The following is a 23,519-nucleotide window of genomic DNA, read 5'->3' as shown; positions in this document are numbered from 1 at the left end:
CTAGGAGCCTAGGAGAGTCTAAATTACCACGGTCAGGGCCCAGAAGACTCCAATCTGAGTAACAGACTGCAGGGGCAGAATCTACCCTTGACAAATAGGGGCAACAATAAAATATTTTGGATCAGGCTTGGTAGCCCAGGCCTGTAGTCCCAGCCCATGGTGGGCTGAAGCAGGAGGATCAGGAATTTGAGCCACAGTGCATCCCAGGCCAGAGTAAGGCTTTATCTCAAAAATAAATATTGTGGCAACTATTCCTTTATGGACTTCACCACGCCCCTAATTCAACTTTCTGGCTTGCTGAAGTTGAAGTGTTTCTCTTGCTGTCGGCAGACTGCCACACACTCCCCTGCCTCGCGCTCCTGGAGAATGCAGTTCAGAGGTGTTGATTCTAATTAGGCACAGGTAGAAATAGCTCAAGAATCCCTACGTGCAGATCCATAACTACATTATTTTTTTTTAAATAACATTTAAGAAATATCTTCCAGTGATGTTCGGAAGCCCCAAACCAGTAACTATGCCCTCTATTTCCATTTTTCAGTTACCCCTACAATTAAACCTGAATAGTGAGGTTTTAGTTTAGAAAAAACAATTCATACATTAACATTTTTTTTTTTTTTTTTGTACCCGTGATCAAACTCAGGACCTTGAGCTCAAAGTGAATTTTACTGTTCTATGCAAGCAACAGATCAAACTAATTTTACAAGCATTAAACCACACACTACGTAAAAAAGGTACACACACTATATGTGTATATATATATATATATATATATATATATGTAAAATAGGCAATTGTTTAAAAAAAATTACAAATCCCTTAAATTTCTGGTTCCTTCCCAAAACATCTCCCAGACCCCAAGCTTACAGACTTCTGCATGCAGGCAGTCTACAAAGCCAGCTTCATTTCATTTTTTTCTGTCACAGCTGAAAAACAAAACAAAGAAACCCAGTTCTTTCTAGAAAGCCAATCTACCTCTTACCCCCAACAAAATTCTGTTTATTTCATCCAAGGCCTGGTGGCACATACTTGTAATATTGGCATTCTAAGACGCTGGAGGAGGGTCGCAAATTTAAAACCTGCTTGGGCAACTTAGCTCAAATCCCTGTTTCAAAATTAAAAAATAAAGGGGTCTGGGATATAGCTCAGTGTGGATGCCCTGGGTCAATCCTCAGTATTGAAAACAAATTAACATCTTTCTTCTTAGGCAGTAACCTTCCTGAAGATAGAGACTCCGTGTTCTTTCCTATACATCCCTGGGTACTAACCACATCCTTCTGTACATGAACTGACTGGAAACTCAGCCTGAGGAGCAAGAAGGCCAACAGGAGGATTCAGGTAATCAATACTTTCCAAACTTTTCTGTGATACACAGAGAAACTACACCAATGAACACCTAAGACACACACAGGAGTGGCCACGAATTCTACACCTAACACACTCATACCTGAGGCAGTGTCAAGAAACAATGCTCTTGGGGCTGGAGAGATGGCTCAGTGGTCTAAAGCACCTACTTGGAACAAGCTTGGCAAAGCACAGGGACCGCGGTTCGATCCCCCAGCACCACATGCCAGCCCGCCCCGCCCCCTGGTGGGCTGAGCTGGCCACACACATACACACACATACACACACTAAACAAAAATGTAATAAATAAATAATTTAAAAAAACAAAAAGAAACAATGCTCTTGCTAACCAAAGCATTCTCTAATAGCTTCTATTTCTATTTTTTTATTTTTAAAAAGTACAAATTAGAATTAAAACAAAAAATTACAAGTGATACAAAATTTCACTTAAAAAAGTAATATGAATTTCACAGTATTCGTTTTAAGACAGTGTTGTCTTCCAACCAATTATTCATAGTACCAGATATATGCAAGTGAAATTGGAAGAAAAAAAGAAACGTAGGGCTGGCCAAATAGCTCAGCGGATTAAAGCACCTGCAAGCAGGCGCAGGGGCCAAAGGTTTGATCCCCAGGCCTGCCATGCAAGCCCTGTCTCCAAGGTACGCGGAGACACAATTCAGACTGGGCATGGTGGCGCATGCCTGTAATCCCAGCTCTTGGGAGGCCGTAAACAGGCGGATCACTATCAGTCCGATCTAGTAGTGAGACCCTGAACACCCTGTAGGCCCTTGCCTAAAATACAGAAGAAGAAGAAAAAAAGAAATGTATAAGAATTTAAGAGAAAAAGTACAAATAATTGAAAAAAGGAGACGAAATGAATTAAAGCATTAACTGCTTCTTTCACAGACCAGCAGAAATGCACAGTAGTTGTCCAAACCATCCTGCTTACACACATAGATAAATCTCTTTCTCCCACTCCCTTTCCTGTCCTCAATTCTGTAACTCTTTCCTTTTGAGTAAGTTCATTTCCTTTTCCCAATATCTACTGCATCGTGCAGATTCAATTTTTCTTTTTCAGGTTCTCACACTAAGGAGACAATATGATGTGTGCATATGCGGGTCTGATTTATTTCACTTAAGAGTATGTTCTCCAGTTGCATTTTAAACTATGGCCGGATCTTCTACACTGACCTCCAACTCACCGATGGAACTCACAGCTTGAAAAACAGTGTAGTAAATTAAACCTTACTGTTGCATTCCACAAGTTCCTAATGAACTCTGAAAAGCCAGTCGATCACAGAATCGGTGACAGAGACGTTGGGCAGCATCCTTCTGTCCAGTCTCTGCGGCCCTGGTTCAAGCTCCTCCCATACATCTCTCGAGAAACCCAAGGTGGGTCCAGGCCCCTGCCCTTTCAACATCTCAGGGTGGCAAAGGCAAAGATGCCCTGTGCCCACTGTGGAAAGTCATACTCTCTTTGTGTCCCCTTCAGGAACCCGAAATTAAACAAACTGGCGCGCTCCTCGTGCCTCAGTGACAAGATTCGAGCCTACCTGTCCCACCTCCATCTTTCTAGACTTAATCACTGCTGGGCGCAGCCTCTGATGAAATCAGAAACCAGGGACGCTCTGGAGTCACCTCAGAGTCACAGCGCGATCGGCTGCAAAGGGAGGGAGGTGCGGGTCACTGAACGCGAGGTGACGTCCAGGCTGCCCCGCTCCTACAAGACACACTAAGTAAGCGCACCGGGGTGCACAAGCTCGGGAGCCCGCACCTTAGGGCCCAGGGGAGGGGCTCACGGTTAGGCCTCGCTCGCCGCCGGGCTACCCTGAACCTTCAGCTGTAAAGGCCTCACTACCGCTCACCCAGGTGCAGGGAGTAAACAAAAGATGAGAAGTAGGTCCCCGAGGCTCCCCATGCCCCGCTCCCCGGGCCCCATAATCGCCCCATACCACTTCGCTGCTGCCGCGAACCCGCCAGGGGCCGCCACACCACGCGGCCTCCGCGCATGCGTCACGGCCGTGCGTCGCATGCGTGCGCTGCGTGAGGGGCGGGGCCCGGCACCGCCCCGCCCTCCCCTCCCCCAACGCCGCGGCCGCCGCAGGAGCCTTGCTGCCGACCCCGCGCCCCGCGCCCGGGGCCGTGAGCCCGAGCCGAGCTGCGCCGGGTGAGTCCGCGCCCCACCCGGGACCCCGGACCCCGCCTGCAGTCGTCCCCTCCCTACATCCACCTCGGAATCTGCACCGCCCCGGCTCCGTCGGGGTCCGCTCGGCGCCGCCCCGAAACCCCCGGTGGGACCCGCCTGCTTGCGCCCCCGCCCTGGGCCCGCGCCGCGCCCAGAGTGCGGATCCGAGGTCCCCGCGTCCCGGCTCAGCCCTGGTGGCTGTACTGGCCCAGGCTGCCGCTGTCCCCGCTCCTGTGGAGCGCGCGTTCTGTCCCGGGGCCGCACCGCGCGCCCTGTTCTGGAGCGGGTACCGGGGATTGGGGGACCAGGGGCCCTCAAGCGGGCAGAGGCCCCGAACGAGGGGTACCTTTGCCCTTCCTGCTGCGCGGGCCGCTCAGGCCGCTGTCCCAAAGCTGTCGTCTGCTCCCCAGGAAGGGAAGAACGCCAGGGCAGTGGGGGAAGAGGTCAGAGGGGCGCTGCCCTTGCAGCTCTGCTGCCACCAGCCCGGGTCGTGGTACAGAGGTCTGCACCCACTGCCCCGAGGGCTCTCCGGGATCGGGGCTGTGCTGGACCCGAGTAGGGGCCCAGGGTTCTGCCTCCCAGGCATAGGGAGGGGGCGGGGATGTGCTGCAGCGCGACCGTCCTCCAGGGCACCCGAGGGTCCAGGCCCTGGCATGCCCCGGAGTGGCACCTGCTGGGGCCTGCAGTAGCTTCTCCCCGTGCAGTTTGCCAGTGTATGGGTGGGTAGGTGGGTAGGAATGTTGCTGGCAAAAGTAGCTAAGTTCCGTTTGCATACCTTTCGAGATCCCTCCAACTATGAGAGAGTGATACAGACCTGGGTTCGAGTCCTACCTATGTCATTCATTATCAATGTGACCTTGACCAGTCACTTAACCTGTCTGAACCTCTGTTGCAGTTTAAAAGTATGGTTATGAGTGGGGTGCAGTGACTCATTTTTGTAATCCCACCACTCAGGAGGCTGAAGCAGGAATATCAGAAGTTCAAAGCGAGAATTGGGCTACCTGGCCAGACCCTGTCTCAAAGAAAACAATAGTGTGGTTACTACCACAAGGTTTGTCTTGGGGGGTCAAACAAAATAACACAGGTAGAGACTGGCACCCTACCTGGTCATGGATTGACTCTGGGTTCTCTCTGACCCATCCTGGCATAGCATCACCTCTGTTCACCTCCCAGCCCAGTGCAGGTGGATTGGGCATGTTCAGAGGGCTTGGGGACATCCCCTGCTGCTCATTGTCAAATTCTCTTAACACAGGGTAAGCCCACAGGTCCAAACAGAAAGCCGTCCTGCCTGGCTGACCTGTTTTGTTGTATTTCTATCAAGTTTTAGGTTCTCTTCTTCTCTGTGTCTCTGTGACTGTCTAGCAATACTGGGGCTTAAACCCAGGGGTGCCCTACCGCAGAGCCACATCCCCAGCTTCTATCTTTCTTTCTTTCTAGACAGAATCTTGCTACATTGCCCAGGTTGAGTGAAAACTTGCGGTCTTCCTATGTTAGCTTTTGAGTGGCTGGGATTATAGGTGTGCACCACAATGCATGGTTAAATTCTATGTTGTTGTGGGGTTTTTTTTTTATTTGATTTTTACTGATTTTTCTCCTCTATACCTGTTGTATTCCAATCTCATTAATAACAGCTATTTTTAGAGCCTGTTATTTTCCTTCAACTATGTGAAGAGCTGTGCATGACTCTTCTTAATTCTTTAAACAAGGACCCAATTGGATTGTTGCCCCCATTTCACAGATGAAGGAGTTGAGGCCCACGGTGTTTAGGTAATTTACTAGGGTAGAGGCCAGGTCTGGCTATCCTGGAGCCACCAGACTGTGCCTGCCCTCCTTCAGGGGCTTGAGATCACAACCCAAGCAGGAGTATAGGTAGGTGCAGAGAAATAGGCTGCAGCCACAGGTAGACTCAGCAAATGCAGTGGTTAACACTCAGCCTGTCCCTGAACCTACCACAAACTGGCTTTGTGACCTTGGGCACATTGTGTAGCCTCTCTGTACCTCAGGGTCTTCCTGAGGTTGGTTTGTTTATTTGTTTGTTTTTGTACTGGGAATCGAACTCAGGACCTTGCACTCACCAGGAAGGTGCTATTCCGCCAAGCTATATCTCCAGCCCTCCTCAGGTTGTAAGGAAAAGCAGATGAGTTATATTTGCAGAGGTCTTAAAACAGAACCTGGTGCAAAGTATTTGATAAATGCCTTTTTAAAAACTTGAGTCTTGGACCTAGAGATTGCGGAGTTTCAGCTTTATTTACTCATTTGAATACTTACGGTTGTGGTACTCAGGTCTTCACACTGAGCTTTGTCCCCACCCCTTTTATATTTTGAGACAGGATCTCCCTAATTTGCCCAGACTGAGCTCCAACTTGCAGTCTTCCTGCCTCGTGCTCCAGAGTAGCAAGGATCATAAACGTGAGTCACCACGCCCTGCTAAATGCTTTCTTCTAATGCTACTTATCCTCATGCGTGAATACTTTTTTTTGCCTCGCCACCTGAAATCGGTGGGGTGTAGGGGTGAGGATGTTAGCGTCTTTGTTACACAGTGGGAGACTGAGGCCTCTGTAACATGGAAGCAGATGTCCGTGTCTCCACCTGCCTCCCTGGGAGCCCAAGCCCTCCGTTACACTCTAGTGTCGGGTGGGAAAATCACAGTGTGGCCAGACATCTGATCCTGCCTCTCTAACACAACTGCGCACATCTAGCCAGAGCCTCCGTCTCACACAGGAGAAACTGGCACACGGCTGGGTTTGGTGTGTCTGGGAGAACTGCCCCAGCCCCCAGTATTCTGCCCCAGGCTGGCCCTCTGTGCCCACAGCCCTGCCCTGGCTTTGAGAGCTGCTACTAATGTTGAAATCCACTGGCAACACCAACCCCGCCTGCACAATTAAGAGCTTGAAGTATCCTCATCAACCGGCTGGGCTACCCAGACTCCACCCCTTCTCTGCCCTTTGACCTTGTGTGACTTCCCTCCCTGGGCCTTGCTTCCTGCCCTGAAAAATGGGGACAGTCATCTGAGGGGCCTCATTCTGTGCAGGTAGAGCAGGGCAGTTTTGGAGGGGACAGTGAAGAGATCACGGCAGAGGGACTTCGTGGTCCCAGGTGCTGAGTACTTAGCTGGGTGATCCCCTGCCCTGAATCCCTGAGTGCAGAGGCACCCAGAAAGCTCCTCTCTGGAGTAGGAAAATAGTGGGGGGAGGGGGGATCTTGGTTCTGGGAGAGAAATACAGCCAGGAGTGGAAATGAGTCTTGTGGCTCCCAGCGTGCGCTCAAGTTGGACTTGAGCAGTGGGACTTAATTAGTGCTCCCCACACCACCCAGAACGCACACAGGTACCTTTAACCTGCTCTGGGGCCTGGGATCTGTGCCTGGTGTTTACCTGCCCAGCTCCCAGACACGCCTACATCCACACCTGCACTCTGAGGCCAGCAAATCCCTCAGTTTCGTGGATGCTGCATTCACTTCGCTCCTGCGCGCGCGTGCACACACACGTCTACACATCTAGGCACGTTCCCACCACACCTGTGTGTTCTGCGGCCGGAAAATATTTAAGGGGTGTTTTATTTTTGAAGATCTCCTCAGTCTTCAGGGCATTGTTCTGGGCACAACTGAAAAGCATAGTGGCTCTATAATAGTCCAGCTTTATAGAGATGCTGACCTAGGTTTGGAGCCCATTGTAAATTTTATTTAAATTTTATTTACAGTGAGGCCTTGGGACAATACTGAAGCTTTCTAAGCTCTGTGGCCTCATCTTAAAATGATAATGGCACTCACAGGATTGTCAAGGATTTAATGCAATCAGGTACATATTCTTGAAATGCTCAATAAATGGTGCCTGCCACAGTTACTAAATTAGGATGTTTTGAAAGTCAATTTGGGCGAGAGAAGGGAGAGGCATCAATGAGAGGCAGTTACTCCGTTCTCTTCCCAGCTTGCTGCACAGACTGCCTGGGAGCCCCAGAACTGGTGGGTGGGTCACAGAAATCCTGAGTCATCTGGGGAGGGTTGTGAGGGATACTCGCATGTCCAAAGTTGCCATCACCTTCACCACCAGCTTGTTGTTCTCTTTGTCTACTTTCTTTTCTTCCCTTGGGACCCCCTCCTCCTGAAGAGCTGCAGAGTTGTGAGCAGAAGGGGCCCCCAGGGCCCCCCAGTAGGAGGAGGTGGGGCAGCACTGACACCACCTCCACCAGGCTGGAGCCCCACTGTCCCTCCCCTACCTGGGAACATCTCCAGAGTCCACTCAGTTCCATCCCATAGCACCCCAGAACCCCATTTCTCCTCCCACTCACTCAGCTGCCCTGAGTTTAGGGGGCCTGTGGCCAGGGCTTGGGTGGGCTGAGGCCACCAGCTATTCTCCCTTCCTTTGCCAATGAAGTATCTTTCCAGGGGGCATAGAGTTCCCAGCCTGCCGAGCTCCAGAGACAGGAGCAGAGCATTCTGGGAGTTGTAGTCTTCCCTGTGGTGACCATGAGCCTTTGGGAAAGAGGAAAAGAAAGAGCTGGAGGGAAAACAGGAGTAAGAGACACTCACACTACAGCAGGGGCACAGGGCCTGGGCCAGCATCAGGTAGTACAGTCCAGGCAATTGTGCTTTACACCTGGCTTCTCACTCTGACCCCTACTCTGAGGACCCTGAAGCTGAAAATTTGGTTTTGTTTTTCTTGGTGTTTTTTTTTCTTTATTTTTATTTTATTGAGAAATATCACTGAGACAGTTTCCAAGCTGATTAATAGGACATTTTCAGTAATTAATACATTGTGCATTGTTATCTTCTCAGCGGTCATCCACAGCACAAGAAGCAGCCAGGACATCCTGTCCAAACACTATTACTACAAATCCTTTTTCTCACTGAACCAAGCGAAAGCAGCCGTACATCTATCCTAACTATTCTGTATATACGAATACAAAATGGTCCTTTCTCTGTATCTCTCCTCTCCAGTTTGAAAATTTGGTTTTGAAGCCAGTTAAATTGAGGTGATTAACAGAATTGAAAATTAATCACATGAGGGCTAGCTAAGTAGCTCAGCAAATTAAAGTGCCTGCTTAGGTAGATGCAGGGGCCAGGAGTTCAATCCCCGGGCCTACCTTGCTGGCCATGCCCCCCAGGCATGCTGAGATGGCTATTGAGATTGGGCATGGTGGCACATGCCTGTAATCCCAACTCTTAGGAGGCTGAACACAGGCAGATCACTACAAGTCCGATCTATATAGTTAGACGCTGTAGACTCTTACTAAAATACAGAAAAGGAAAATTAATCAAAATCAGGCCTCTTTGTTCTGGTGCTGGAGATAGAACCTTGTGCAGGATAGCAAGCGCTGTGTGTCTGAGTTGCTAACCCAGCCTCACTGACCTGGAAGCCCCTCCCCTAACTTCCTATCCTCCGGCCTAAGTCCCCTGTCATTTTCCCTTAGGCCCACTCCTCTGGGGAAACTGGAATGAGGGAAAGTGCTGTTGTGAAAGGTTCTAATCCATGGACTCTAGGAGGCTGAGGCAAGAAAATCTCAAGTTCAAACCCAGTCTGGACAATTTAGCAACAGAGCAAGACTGTCTCAATCAATAAATAAATTAATAAGAATTTAGCAACAGAGCAAGACTGTCTCAATCAATAAATAAATTAATAAGAACTGAGGATGTAGCTCAGTATAAAGGCCTTGGATTCAACTCTAGGACCTCCACGAAGACAAGTGGGGTGGGGGAGTAGGTGAAAGCAGCCTTTGAGACAGACACCTTCCTACCCAGTGACCTGTTGGCCCAGGGTGGGGGCACAGCTTGAGAGCCGGGGAGGGCAGGCCTGTGTGACCCAAGCCCTTCTCCTGGCTGCTTCCCCACTGGGCTCCCATGGCAGGGCCCAGGGGGTGTAGTGAGCCCACTGACCACACTGTACTTCACCCAGGAGGACCATGCGGCAGTAGGAGCCATGTTGCCCTTCCTGCTGGCCACGCTGGGCACCACGGCCCTGAACAATAGCAACCCCAAGGACTACTGCTATAGTGCACGCATCCGCAGCACTGTCCTGCAGGGCCTGCCCTTTGGGGGCGTCCCCACTGTGCTGGCCCTTGATTTCATGTGCTTCCTGGTAAGTGCCACAGCCCACCCTGCCTTTGGCACCCGTGCACAACAGCCCTGGTGCACCTCATCCTCCCGCCCACCTTGGCTTTCAAGTGTGACTGCCGGAGGAATCCCCACCTCTTGGCCCTTCATGCATACCAGCCCATCCCCTCCCCAGGTGAGGTTCTGGCTCCAGTGCCCAGGCCAACCAGCCTCCACTTCCGACTCCCCTCTTCCTGCAGGCACTACTGTTCCTGTTCTCCATCCTCCGGAAGGTGGCCTGGGATTATGGGCGGCTGGCTTTGGTAACAGATGCTGACAGGTGAGGGTCTGCACAAAAGCCACTTCACTCCATGCTGCTCAGAAACCAGCAGGGGACAGGCCCTTCAGTCCCCTTTGTGGGGGGGTGGGGGTGGGGGTGCAGAGACAGCTCGGGAGCCTTGGACCCTTGCCAGTCCTCTCTCCTCCCCTGTAACCCAGTCTATTCTCTGTCCCCAGGCTCCGGCGGCAGGAGAGGGACAGAGTGGAACAGGAATAGTATGTGGGGCACCAGGCCCTCGCCCCCACTAAACCAGCTTTTCTCTCTCTCTCCCCTCTCACGCTTCTCTCTGCTCCTGCCAAGCTGCTGGTTTCTCTTCTCTGCAGGCTCTCGGTGGTTCAGACGGTTGCTGGCGGTGTGCTTTGTGGAGCAGGGATGCCCCCAGCCTGTCTCTGCTCCCTGCTCTGGCTCTCTCAGACTCCTGCCTGGGAGAAAGAAACCCCCACCCCTCACCCCCCGCGACACACACAACTTCCCCAGGAAACCGTGCCACACTGCTCAGCTCAGTTGTGCAGAGACAGGCTGGGTGTCCCCAGCGCTTCTGCTCCTGACAGCTAGTTCTTTACCTGCCAGGGTTTCCTGTCCACCCTGAGGGGCTGCCCAAGGAGCCCCCTGTGCTGGCCTGTGCCCCCACTGTGGCCTCTGTCCATAGGACTGGAGTTGGAGCTGTGGCAGCTGCTGCACTGGGGAGCAGGGAGGGAGCCATCTTCCCCACCCGCTGGGTCTTGGGTTTCCTTGGTCATTCCCCTTCACCTCACCTTGCTCTTCGCCTAGGATCAGCTCTCTTGCTCTGGCCCTCTGCTGGTCAGGCCCAGAACTGCAGGGCTTCTAACATTCTTGCTTTGGCCTCACCTGGGCAATGATGAAGACACCCTCCTCCCGCAGGCCCCACGGCTGAACCGGTGCCTGGTGCCCTGTGCCGGAGGGAAGAGGCAGGGTACAGGGTGGTCATTCCTGCTTCAGCCTGTGCGCTTTCTGTGCCTTCGGTGGCCCCTGACCTCTGGGATTCCCTGCCCATTCCCCAGGCTCACGCTCACCCGACTCTGGTCTCATCTTTCCCTCCCCAGTGTGGCCTCTGCTATGCATGGGGACAGTCATGACCGGTATGAGCGTCTCACCTCCGTGTCCAGTTCTGTCGACTTTGACCAAAGGGACAATGTGAGTGTCCTCTCCTGAACGCCTTACCCACCTGCCAGCATGTGGGCCAGGCAGCCTGCGGTGTGCAGTGCTGTGGGGTCAGAGACTTGTCTGAGCTCCTCCCTGGCTCCTGCCCTGCGTCACAGCCTCCGTGTAGCCGGGCCCTAACACCGAGCACTCCAGGTTGTGCCACAGTAGAGCTCAGTGCCATCTCCACTCCTCGTAAGTCCAAGGCCACTGTCTTGTTGCAAAGTGGCTTTAGAAATCACACATGTGTACCTGCTGGGCATGGTAACCCATGCCTGTAACCCCAGCACTCTGAGGCTGGGGCAGGAGGATGACCCCAAGTCCAAGGCAAACCTGGCTTGCATAATGAGACCCTGTATCGAAAAACCGGACAGAAGAAAAGTCACAGTCTGTCTTCCTGGCTGCGTAGCTAAATGTACAGACCGTGCTGTAGTGCTCAGAGGGGCAGCCTGGCAGCCCTGGCTGTGGGGACAGATGGCCTGCAGTTCGCAGCAGTCTCCAGCTCCATCTTACAGGAGATCCTGCAGGGGTGATCCTACCTAGCCGTCTGTCACTGTGATTGCAGGGTCCCTGGTCAGCCCAGTTTAGACCGGGGAGTCCTGGGGGTGACAGCCCCAGCAGAAAGTGGCTGTCACTTCCTGAGTTGGACACTTTCAGGTAAGTGGCAGGCCACAGGCTTCAGCCTTGCTAGCCAGAGGTGTCCAGATGGTTCGCAGACATAGCTGATGCCGAGGTAGCATTGTCCCAAGCCAAACGTACCTTCTCCCCACCCTTATTGAGGTCTGGCCTCTTTCTGGGAGTGCAGGGAAGGTTCTCTCTCCCTGGCCACCCTGATGCTCGCCACCCTCTGCCCAAAGGGCCAAAGGGATGAAGAGAGACATCCTGCAGCTCACAGTGGCCCTGGGTCTGACACTTCTGAAGTAGAATGGAAGACAGCAGGCGTGCAGGCAGCCTAGGGCACCCCTCTGGTTTTGGCAGCTGGAAGGGGGCCTTCCTAGGAATCCCAAGCTGCATCCCATGCTGAGCCACGTGGCCTTAGGGTTCTGTAGGGCTCTTGCTCTAGACCTCAGAGTTCACAGATAACCTGCTTTGGCGCTGTCCTTTTTTTCTTTGAGGACGGTGGCCTCCCTCTTCTCCTGTTTTCCCTTCTGAATTCCATCCTGGGCTTTGGGGTTGGGGCGATGTGTGGCATGTGTAAGGTGAGCCCTGGTCTGGACACGGTTGTGAGAATGGGGGAGGCACTGGGAGAGCGAGGGCACTGTGAACTGGGGCTTCCTGCTGACAGCCTCTGTCTCCCCAGGGCTTCTGCTCCTGGCTGACAGCCATCTTCAGGATAAAGTAAGTGAATGCTTGGAATTAAAGAAAGACAAAAAGAAAAACGTCAGGTGTGGCATCTCCCTTCAAAATGCAGAGGCCAGCAGCTTGAGAGGCCGTAGCGCTCCTAGCCAGCCCAGCGACTGCTTCCTGCTCCCCACCTCAGGCCACCTGGCCACAAGGCCAGCTTCCACTGACCCTGAATGCTCACTTTCTCCCACAAGTCTCCGTGGTGCCCTACCTTGAGACCAGCCCTGCCCTGCCCTCCGTCTCCTGCCCTGCCCCACTCCTGGAGAGCAGGGCCCTGACCCTGGCCCACCCCCAGCAGCCAGCAGGTCAGGCAGCAGCAGGCAGAAGCCAGTATCCAGCAGGCAGCAAGACAGGCAATCAAGCCAGAGCCCAGCAGGCAGGCAGTGAGCACTGAGGCAGGAGGCTGGACAGGTCAGCACCACACCTGCCAAGGGCAAGGCCCCCCACAGGCACAGCTGCTGCCTCCTACCCACCTTCCCACTTCTGCTCCTCTTGAACTGTCCCCTCTTTCTGGTCCCCCTCCTTCACTTCCCAGGAAACTAGGGACTCAGAAGTCCCATTCTAGCCCCACACTGGGCTGGTCAGCAGGTGGGATGGCTGGGGACTGTGACCAGCTGTGGCCTCTTGACCCGGTTCTGACCTCGGTCCTCTGCCATTGCCTTGGCCTGCAGGGATGATGAGATCCGGGACAAGTGTGGGGGCGACGCTGTGCACTACCTGTCCTTCCAGCGGCACATCATCGGGCTGCTGGTCGTCGTGGGCGTCCTCTCCGTGGGCATCGTGCTGCCTGTCAACTTCTCAGGGGATCTGCTGGGTCCGTGAGGGCTGGGCAGCTTGGGTGGGGAGGTGGAGGCAGGGGCACAGGCCCTGACCTCACCATCACATGTGTGCCCTCCGCTTTCAGAGAACAACGCCTACAGCTTTGGGAGAACCACCATCGCCAACTTGAAATCAGGGTAAGGCTGGGACCACCTGGCAGGGCCCTGGGGGAGGGGGGAGGGAGCTGCAGACAGCAGGGGCGGATCCTCCAGGCATCTATGTGTTGGCCCTGTGAGCAGAAGATGGCCACCTCCTGCCAGGGAAGGCCACTGGAGTGTTTCCGCTGGGATGCAGCCCGTCTGAAGGCTCAGTGCTGCAGACCCGTGTCTGGGCTAACTGGGTTGGGCGTCTGTCTGCATATGTCCCAACCGCTGGTACCTCCTTGGTACCCCAGGAACAACCTGCTGTGGCTGCACACCTCCTTCGCCTTCCTGTACCTGCTGCTCACAGTCTACAGCATGCGGAGGCACACGTCCAAGATGCGCTACAAGGAGGATGACCTGGTGAGCGCTGGGAGCCCTCTAGGCCTTACAAGCCCGTGGCCCCTGTCCTGCAAGCCCTGCTCTTCCCCACCCTCCCATGCCAGCCTAGGGTTAGGCCACCCAGTATGAGCCCTGGCTCAGGGTTCCAGGAGTTCCCACCACCCTACGAGAGGCATAACCTGGCTTCGATGTCCTCATTATGAAATGGGATTATAGTTCCCCTCCTAGGATTTCTTGGAAGGTAAGACCAGGCAGTCCCTATGAGCTGCCAGCCATGCCAGGCCTTGGGAAAGGGCTGTGGCTGGTGTCGGGTGATGACATTCCCCATCCTCTGGTCACTTGCTAGCAGCTCTGAGCACTGAGCCTATACCAGCCACTGTGCTGGGACCTCAGGGTCCAAAGGTCTGAGAGCAGCCCCCATCAGACCTGTCACCATTTCAGGAGCAGGTGCTATGTGGCTCCAGAGTTAGGTTCACAGCAGATCTTTATAGTGGTCTGCTCAATGATTCCCGTAGAATACACCCCCGCTTTCCCCTGGGTCCAGTGAATCCCCTTCCTTGTCCTCTCTGCTGACTGCTTTCTACCCGCTCAATACAAAGCCTTGCTCCAGCTCTTTCCACGTTCTTTGTTTTTTGGGTTTTTTTTTTGTTTTGTTTTGTTTTTTTTTGGCGGAACCGGGGATCCTTGCGTTTGCCAGCCAAGCGCTTATCCTACTGAGCCATCTCCCCAGCCACTCCACGTTCTGGCTCCTAAGGATCTTCTCTCAAGAAGCCCACCTTCCCCCCCTCACCCAGGTGAAGCGCACCCTTTTCATCAATGGGATCTCCAAATACGCCGAGTCAGAGAAGATCAAGAAGCACTTTGAGTGAGTCGGTACCCCTGTGCCTTTACCCCAAGAGCAACCTGATCCTCTGCTCCACCTGGGGATGTGCAGCAGAGCAGAGGTCAGAGCAGGGCTGCAGGCTGTGCACCCAGGGTGACCTGGCATCTGGGTACCTGAGGGAGCAGAGAGGGCTGGGTATAGCTCAGTGCCCAGTGTGTGTAAGCAAGTGTGAGGCCCAAGGTTGAAGTCCAGCTCACTACCAGAAAAAAAGAGTAGGAGAAATAGGTAGAGTCTATTTTGTTTCGTTTTTGTGGTACCGGGGATTGAACTCAGGACCCTGCGCTTGCCAGGCAAGTGCTTGTTCTTCTGAGCTGTCTCCCTGGCTAGGTAGAGTCTGGATGAATGCCACATCTGTCTCCTCCCCTCCTGACGTGGACGGGCTCGAAGGTTGTGGATCGGGGTCTGTTGAAGGTGAATGCCTTCCTCTATCCTCAGCCGAGTTCCAGGCTGTGGGGATGTGGGGGTGAAGCTGGCAGGCTGCAGTGGCTGTCTGTCCAGGAGCCGAGGAAAGGCTGGGCTTCTTGCTCAGGCTCTTCCAGTTCTGGAATACTGTCTTGGGAGGAAATCCAGGACTGCCAGGCAGCTGGAAACTGGAGAAGAGAGAGGGCTCAAGTGACAAGGCGGTTACAGCCCAGTCACCAGTGCCAAGGGGCACATGGGACAGAGCTGTGAGTGGCAGAGTTGGGGTAAAGGGTCCATCTGGGAAAGGTGCAGGGATTAGGGTCACCTGTCCATGCACCCCACTTGCAGTGGGCTTGGGTCTGTAGAAGATAAAGAAGAGGCCCGGCCAGATAGCTCAGCGGATTAAAGCACGTGCTTAGGCAGATGCAGGGGCCGGGGCACGCTGAGGTGGTGATGGAGACTGGGCATGGTGGCGCGCACCTATAATCCCAGCACTTGGGAGGCTGAAAAACAGGAAGGATCACTACAAGTCCAATCTGTTTCATAAGACCCTGTAGACCCTGTACTAGATACATGAAAAAGATGAACAAAAGGTCTTCAGACTTTTGTGGTTCACATGCTATGGGGATCAGCCTTTGGAGCAGGTCCAGGCTCTGGTCAGAAGTTGGTCTGAGTCGCCTAGAATTAGAAGTCAGCTGGTATCATGATGGGGCTGGTGGTGGTGTCTGATGCAGGCTTGGTCTGGCACCAGCTCGAGGGGCCCTTCAGATCCACGTCTGCCTATGTCCAGAATAGAGCTTGGTCCTCACCCCAGCCCAGGGCAGCTGTGGTCCGACTGGGAAGCAGGATTCAGCTGGGGCCCAGTGCTGGAGCCCATGCTGCAGGGTTAAAGCCTGGCTTGTTTGTGGACACCAGGGACTGTCCCTGCCTTAGTTTACCAAGCAGCAGATCTAAACAGATCTTTGGTCCATCAGCTGGTGGGGTCTTGGCTGCGGCTCACGCTGACATCAGCCACGGGAAGCAGTCTGGGACAGCAGTAAGGACAGTGTCCTCCGAGGTCAGTGACTGCATCGTGCAGGTGGAATTAGTCGGCTGCCTGCTCCAAGGCATACCCCAAAGGGCTGTGCCCTGCCCCGGGGGCGGAGCCTTGAGCAGAGCAAGTCATGCTCCACGCCAGGTTCTAACCAGGGAGGCAGACAGTGAGGCAGGAGAGAGTCCGTAAGCAGTCAGGCAGGGCAGGGGCAGAGAGGAACTCATCTTGGGCAGAGGGGTTAGCAAGTGGGGGGTTGAGCAGGGGCCTCAGCGGGCGAGTGATCAACCCCACCAGTTCACTCAGCCTGCACATGGCGCTCTGCTCATGCCAGGGAGACTGGATAGCCAGTCTGACCAGTGTCCACAGGGAACGCTCCATCCTGATTATCTCAGGGCTGATCTGCGGTTCTGTGCAAGAAAGGGTGGGGTTAAAGTTCGTGGGCATCAGCATCACTATTCATGGTGGGCACATGCTGTCCCCACAGCACTCTGGAAGGCAGAGACAGGAGGATCACAAGTTTGAGCCCCATCCGGGCAACTTAAGAGACTTACTGAGACCATCTCAAAATAATAAAAGAATGCAGAGCTTTTTCTTTGAAAAGGAGACCTGAACCAGGTTGGGCAGCAGCGGCAGGGTCAGAGAACTCTCTCGCCTCCTGGGTTCCTCATTGCAAGGTCCCAGCCCAGGTTTAAATCTGTAAACCCACACATGTCAGGTCCGTCTTGTAACCTTAGTTTGTGCATCTTTTATTCTTGATGGTCCTTCATTCAGATTTTAATAAAACATAAAAAGATAGGAACTTCCAGGTGTGGTAGCACACAACTGGAGTCCCAGTACTCTGGGAGCCTGAGGCAGAAGGTTTGCAAGTTCCAGGCCAGCCTGGGTTCCTTAGCAAGACACTGTATCAAAATAAAAAGAGCTGACCATGTGGCTCAGGGTCAAAGTCCTGAGTTCAATCTCCAGTACTACAAAAAGTAAGATGAAAAATAAACAGGGATTTATTAAAGATTACAGATGAAGAAATAGAGTAAGATTGGATTTTTAAAGTGAATTGTCCTTCCCTTGGTCAGCTGGCATTCTCTGAACCAGCCAGGTACCTTGGGCCAGAGTCAGGACAGTTTCGGGTTAAGTGGGCGTGGAGGGGACTGCACTAGGGGTCATTCTCAGAATCAGGATGAGCTCTTTGGTGGTCTCAGGCCTGGGTGACGTCCCCATAGAGGCAGGGCTGTGGGGTGGCTGGGTGCAGCCACATTGAGGCCAAGTGTGACACAGGACCAAGTCTGCTGGGAGCAGGGTCACAGCTCCACATGGAGTGCAGTCCCCACACAGCCTGTGTCCCCTCCCCCATGGACCTGCAGGAGGAGGGGTTCCAGGGCTTTATTCTTGGGTGTCAGAAGGGATATTGAAAGCGGGGAGATGTGTCTCGGTGCAGCAGAGGCCAGGCAGGTGTGTCCACAGGCAGTGGGAAGTGACACTGGCCCTATTTCAGAGAGGCCTACCCCAACTGCACCGTCCTCGAAGCCCGCCCCTGTTACAACGTGGCACGTCTTATGTTCCTGGATGCAGAGAGGTAGGAACCCGTGGCATCAGAGTCCCTGCCTCTTTGCCCAGGGCTCTCTGGGCACTTGGGTTGAATTCCACACCAGAGTGCTTGCTCTCAGCTCTGGGAAGAGCCAGCCATGCTCAGACCCTGTCCCCACCAGGCGCATTCATCCTCCTGGCCCGGGGACACTAGCCTGGGGGCCTCTGAACAGCACGCCCTAACCAGATCCAAAGCAGGACATCCCCTGCCCTTGGGGGTGACATGAGCCTGCTGGCTGGGGGTGACCGGCATCCGGGTCCCGCAGGAAGAAAGCAGAGCGGGGAAAGCTGTATTTCACAAACCTGCAGAGCAAGGAGAATGTGCCCACCATGATCAACCCCAAACCTTGTGGCCACCTCTGCTGCTGTGTGGTGCGGGGCTGTGAACAGGTAGGAGGAGGCCCCTTTTCTAGCCCTGCCATGCAGGGGGACCCCATGGAAAAGGCAAGGCTGTGCCTCAGAGCCCTTAAAGCCCCAGCTCCCCCTGCTGGGTGGGGCCTGTCTGTGCAGCGACTGGAGCTTCAAAGCCCAGGGGAGAGGACAGCACTGCGCTGTGCTTGCTAATGCTGGCCTTGGCAAGTTCCTTAGCAGAATTGTGTCTCAGGTTTAGCATGTATAAGATGGAGCTGATCGTACCCAGGTGTGTAAAGACACCTTGGAGCCAAGTGTCAGGACACATGCCTTAGTCCCATATCCCAGGCGGCCGAGGCAGGAGAATGGAAAATTTGTACACAAGCTGGACAACTTCGTGAGACACTGGCTCAGAATAAAAAATAGAAAGCGCTTGGGATATAACTCAGTGCAAAAGCCCGGCTTGTGGACCTGGCCAGGATGGCCGGCGCTGTGGGTCCCTGCTGTCTGGCCAGTGGCCCTGGATCCCGCCCGGCAGGTGGAGGCCATCGAGTACTACACGAAGCTGGAGCAGAAGCTGAAGGAGGATTACAAGCGGGAGAAGGAGAAGGTGAACGAGAAGCCGCTCGGCATGGCCTTCGTCACCTTCCACAATGAGACCATCACGGCCATGTGAGCCCCACGCCCCTTCCCCTGTCCTGACCACTTGGGGGCGCCCGGTAGTAACGGTCCACCCTCTGGCAGCATCCTGAAGGACTTCAACGTGTGCAAGTGCCAGGGTTGCACCTGCCGTGGGGAGCCACGCTCCTCCTCCTGCAGTGAGTCCCTGCGCATCTCCAACTGGACCGTGTCCTATGCCCCCGACCCCCAGAACATCTACTGGTGAGATAGGGGCCGGGGAAGACGGGGCGGGGACAGGCAGGGGTGGGGCCTGCCTGACTGCTCCTGCCCTGTGCACCAGGGAGCACCTCTCCATCCGCGGCTTCATCTGGTGGCTGCGCTGCCTGGTCATCAATGTCGTGCTCTTCCTCCTCCTCTTCTTCCTCACCACCCCGGCCATCATCATCACCACCATGGACAAGTTCAATGTCACCAAGCCTGTGGAGTACCTCAATGTGCGCCCCTCACCCGCCAGCCTCCCCTTCCCCTGTGCTTCTACCCCCACTTCCTGCCACACACGGTCAAGGGCCAGTTTGAATGTCCCGAGGGACTCTGGCTCCATATGTAAGACCCTGAGTGCCTATCTAAATCCCCACCCCTCTGCTTGCTGTCTGGATGAGTCTCCCTCAGTTTACACACCTGTAAAATGGGCCAGTGTCACTGCTGTAAGGATGTGTGTCGTGCTGGGGACACAGCATGTATTGCACCATTTGAAGTGTCAGCACCCCGCCCCTGGGGCCAGGGCACTGAGAGGAGCAGAAGGCCCTGGCTGACATGTGTCCCGTGCCCCGCAGAACCCCATCATCACACAGTTCTTCCCCACTCTGCTGCTCTGGTGCTTCTCGGCCCTGCTCCCCACCATCGTCTACTATTCGGCCTTCTTTGAGGCACACTGGACACGGTGAGCATCCGTACCACCCTCACATACATGCTGTGCCCTGGCCGGGTACCCTCTGTTCTCAGGCTCCCTGGCCAGCACCCCCTTCCCCCAGCCCTGTTGTGCCGGCTAGCGCGCCTGACCTCTGCAATGCCATGTGTCTGCCAGCTCTGGGGAGAACAGGACCACCATGCACAAGTGTTACACCTTCCTCATCTTCATGGTGCTGCTCCTGCCCTCCCTGGGACTGAGCAGGTGAGCCCAGGGTGTGGCAGTGCAGGAGGGGGCAAGGGGCGCTCTTGGTTATCCCCGAGGCCGTCCCAGACTCATCTCCTTCCTCTCCTCCCTGCAGCTTGGATCTCTTCTTCCGCTGGCTCTTTGACAAGAAGTTCTTGGCAGAGGCAGCTATTCGGTTTGAGTGAGTGGCCGGGGCCCCAGGGAGAGACACTGCTAGCCCCCACAGGAGGGAGGGTTTGTGAGCACTGGGCAGAGGGGCAGAGGGGGCTGACGTGGGCTGCAGGGCTCCATATGTCCCACACCTGGGATCCCATCTGGAGTTGGGCTCCGTGGGTATCTGGTCTCGTTCACTGGGGAGCAGTCGGCAGTGAAATCTCAGCCAGCTGGGGTCCCTGCAGCTCCTTGATGTCTGTGCTGGGAGGGTCCTGGCCTCGTGACTCTGGACTGTCTCTGGGCCCAGAGTTCATGCTTTAGGGAGTAGGGGGATAGTCTCTGGCATTTCAAGTCCAGGGTGTCACTCTGTGACCCCTTCTGTGGGAACTGCCATGGGGCACGGGACTGGGGGCACACAGTCAGGTGTCTATGCCTAATTGGAACCCCAGCTCGAGGTATCAGACTCTGAAGCTTATCTGCGGAGGCCTTTAACCTCAAATTTTGGGGCACCTCTGAGCTAAGACGGCCTGGGGGATGTCCTGGTGCTGCTGGGGCCTGTGCTCGGCCCGTGAGGGTCTCACTAGGGGGTGGTCTGAGGAGATCTGGGGCAGCTGCTGCCTGCACGGTCTGGTAGCCTGCACGAATTATGGGGCTGCCCCTGGGCCAGGCATGAAGCCACATCTGCATAAGTTCTGGGGTACCTGAGCTTACTTGAGGGTGACTCTCTTGGCCCTTGTATCTGCCTTTGGGGTTGCTGGAGGGGCGGGTCACAGTGCTGGGTCCAGGCCGGCTGCCCACGTAGAGGGTGAAGTGGTGGCAGCAACAGCAGCAGTGGCCATGGGTCCCCTGAGGTACAGCACTAGAGCACCCGGTGCCCACAGGTGCGTGTTCCTGCCAGACAACGGCGCCTTCTTCGTGAACTACGTGATTGCCTCGGCCTTCATCGGTAATGCCATGGACCTGCTGCGCATCCCAGGCCTGCTCATGTACATGATCCGCCTGTGCCTGGCACGCTCGGCGGCTGAGAGACGCAACGTCAAGCGGGTATGGCCGCCCCGGCGCAGCGGCCCGCAGGCGCCCTCTGTTGGTCCGACCGGAAACTGCAGCCGGTGGGCTCTTGGGGGGCGCAGGTGCTGGGACTCCGGAGCCCGCTTCTGTGGCCCTCTTTTCCAGACTCATCAGGGCCCTGCTTTTCCCATACACATAGACATGGTTGACAAGATGCCCCTGGAGGCCCTCGATTCTGACAGAGTAGTGTTTCGTGCTGAAAGATGGGAGCGGTCTGGCCACCTAGAGCTAGGTCCCTGTGTCCCAAACACACAAGAGGGCGCTGGGTGTCCGCTGCCCACATTCTCCCCCCTCCTGCTCCCACACTCTTGCCCAGAAGCCTTCAACACCCCACCAAGTCCCTGCCTGCCTCCCCAGCCACACCTCTCCTGCCTTCCCTGCCCAACATAAGGACCCTGCTGCTCCTGGCTTCCTTCCTGACCCCGGTAGAACTCTCGGTCTCTCCCTGCTGCCCCGGCCCCGCGGCCTAGACCTGTGCCCTGTGCCCTGTGCCCTGAGCCCCTCCGCCCATGTCCCCCCCAGCATCAGGCCTACGAGTTCCAGTTCGGCGCTGCCTACGCCTGGATGATGTGCGTCTTCACGGTGGTCATGACCTACAGTATCACCTGCCCCATCATCGTGCCCTTCGGTAGGCGCCGCCGCGCCGGGACCTGGGCCCTGCTCGGGGGGACCCGGGGCCTCTCCCAGCCACCCTAGGAAGGAGGCCACCCCAAGTGGACAGGGCCCGGTTGGGAGACCGGCCGCTCGGCCTCCCACCCGGTTCCTGGTCCAGTCTGGGGCCTGGCCTGGGGAAGATGAGGAACTGAGGCTCAGCCCAGGCTGGCCCCTCCCTATTGTTGATCCCTGGCAGAGCTCTCCTGACCCTGCCCTGTCGGCCACACAGACGCTGTCCTGCACTGACATACCACACTACCACTAACACATCACACAGCCACTAATGTGTCCATACATGCCCACAGCCCTGCACAGGCACCGATGGGCACGTGGCCCCCTAAGCCCAGGAAAGACCCAGGTCCAGGGTGGGGTGGATCCCTGCTGCCCACAGGCTGACCTGCCATAGCTAAGGGTGTGACTTGCACTCTTCTCTAGATGTCTAGCGGTTTGCCACTAACCATTACCCAGTGCATCCTCTGCCTCCCATAACACCCTGACCCTAACATAACTACCCTCTCTGGCCAGCGAAGGCTCCGGATTCCCAGACTAACCCTGTCTTCATGGAAGCTCCCACAGCCCCAGCCTGCAGGGAGCTAGAGCTGTCATGTAACTTAGCCTTATCTGTGCCTGGTCAGGGTGGAGAGAAGTAAGGGGGAGGGGGCTTCAAGAACCCTCTGCTGTTTTCTCTGGGCCTTTTCTGGGGACAGGATTCCTGGCAAGGGGCCAGGCAGGGAAGGCACAAGCCCTATGGTCATACTGGGGTTACGTTGCCCTGCATTGCCCTGGGCTGGGGAGAGAACTGGGCAGGTGGGCAGCCAGCCCTGGTGGTCACAGAGGGGAGCCTGTGCTGGACACATCCTGGTCTGTGGCACCGGTTCCGAGGTCAGGGCCGTGTGGCTTCCCCAGGGCTCATGTACATGCTGCTGAAGCACCTGGTGGACAGGTACAACCTCTACTACGCCTACTTACCTGCCAAGCTGGACAAGAAGATCCACTCGGGCGCCGTGAACCAGGTGGTGGCCGCGCCTATCCTCTGCCTCTTCTGGCTGCTCTTCTTCTCCACCATGCGCACAGGTGAGGGCACCTGCCCCTGGGGATGCCACGTGGCCAGGGGCCTGAGTCCAGCCAGCCTGTGAGTCCGGAGGGAGTATCAGGACAGGTGGCAGTCCTGTCCTTTGTCCCCACGTGCACCAGGGTTCCTTGCCCCCACGTCCATGTTCACCTTCGTCGTCCTGGTCATCACCATTGTCATCTGCCTCTGCCACGTCTGCTTTGGACACTTCAAATACCTCAGTGCCCACAACTACAAGGTAGGGGCCTCGGGCTGGCAAGCATGGCTGCGGGTGGCTTAAGGGGGCCAGAGCAGGGCCACTGAGGCACCAGGAGTCTCAGGGCTTGGGGACGGTACCCGCCATATCTGATCTCTGCCATCTCTCAAGATTGAGCACACAGAGACAGACACCGTGGGCCCCAGAAGCAATGGGCGGCCCCCCTCTGCTGCTGCTGTCCCCAAATCTGCGGTGAGTGCCCTACTCGCTGGCCAAGGAAGGGGACCCTGACGGAGACTCAGCTTCAAAGCCGGATGCCCTGCCATTGTCAGAATGGGCAGCCTGTTCCAGACCCTCATAATGGGGGTGGGGGGAGCTGCTCTGTCACCCCCTTACCACCTGCTCTTCCCCCTGCAGAAGTACATCGCCCAGGTGCTGCAGGACTCAGAGGGGGATGGGGATGCAGACGGGGCTCCTGGGAGCTCAGGGGACGAGCCCCCGTCGTCAGCATCCCAAGATGAAGAGCTGCTGATGCCCCCTGATGGCCTCACAGACACGGACTTCCAGTCGTGCGAGGACAGCCTCATAGAAAATGAGGTCCACCAGTGAGGGTGGGGCCCTGGAGGCTGCGCCCCCACCTGCCCCATGGACAC

At 55.4% G+C, this 23,519-nt stretch overlaps 2 protein-coding genes and 1 long non-coding RNA gene across 11 annotated transcripts in view; 2 read left to right on the top strand and 1 right to left on the bottom strand.

Annotated features, from left to right (window-relative positions):
- Positions 1-3,361, bottom strand: part of Mrpl14 (mitochondrial ribosomal protein L14) — a 13,003-nt gene extending 9,642 nt beyond the window's left edge. For 2 of the 3 annotated variants that reach the window (XM_023719528.1, XM_023719533.1), the window contains exon 1: positions 3,294-3,361. The gene's annotated coding sequence lies outside the window, so the exon portion shown is untranslated. Of the gene's footprint in view, positions 1-2,894; positions 2,920-3,293 lie in introns of those variants that run through there. The other variant, XM_023719538.1, reaches the window with a different exon arrangement.
- LOC111817752 lies at positions 1,209-2,916 on the top strand. The gene is made up of 3 exons (XR_002821881.1): positions 1,209-1,335; positions 2,420-2,733; positions 2,834-2,916. It is a non-coding gene; the product is annotated as an uncharacterized LOC111817752 (long non-coding RNA).
- Tmem63b (transmembrane protein 63B) lies at positions 3,058-23,519 on the top strand. 7 transcript variants are annotated; one of them, XM_023719524.1, is made up of 26 exons: positions 3,424-3,508; positions 5,857-5,935; positions 7,225-7,322; positions 9,417-9,599; positions 9,814-9,893; positions 10,070-10,108; positions 10,958-11,048; positions 12,355-12,392; positions 13,070-13,212; positions 13,303-13,354; positions 13,612-13,720; positions 14,494-14,564; positions 17,507-17,587; positions 17,865-17,988; positions 18,488-18,621; positions 18,694-18,831; positions 18,911-19,064; positions 19,404-19,510; positions 19,655-19,741; positions 19,839-19,904; positions 20,758-20,920; positions 21,467-21,572; positions 22,505-22,672; positions 22,793-22,908; positions 23,038-23,118; positions 23,284-23,519. In XM_023719524.1, the coding sequence occupies exons 4-26, from the start codon at positions 9,441-9,443 to the stop codon at positions 23,473-23,475; spliced, it is 2,499 nt and encodes an 832-aa protein (XP_023575292.1). In that variant the 5' UTR covers positions 3,424-3,508; positions 5,857-5,935; positions 7,225-7,322; positions 9,417-9,440; the 3' UTR covers positions 23,476-23,519. The 7 variants fall into 7 exon arrangements, with proteins under 7 accessions (XP_023575286.1, XP_023575292.1, XP_023575279.1 ...); XM_023719511.1 differs by lacking the exon at positions 7,225-7,322 and adding an exon at positions 4,310-4,428; XM_023719518.1 differs by lacking the exons at positions 3,424-3,508; positions 7,225-7,322 and adding an exon at positions 3,058-3,077.

This window comes from Octodon degus, unplaced genomic scaffold, assembly GCF_000260255.1.
Source record: "Octodon degus isolate 3935 unplaced genomic scaffold, OctDeg1.0 scaffold00005, whole genome shotgun sequence".
In the NCBI taxonomy this organism is placed as follows: Eukaryota; Metazoa; Chordata; class Mammalia; order Rodentia; family Octodontidae; genus Octodon; species Octodon degus.
This window is presented reverse-complemented; position numbering and strand designations above follow the sequence as displayed.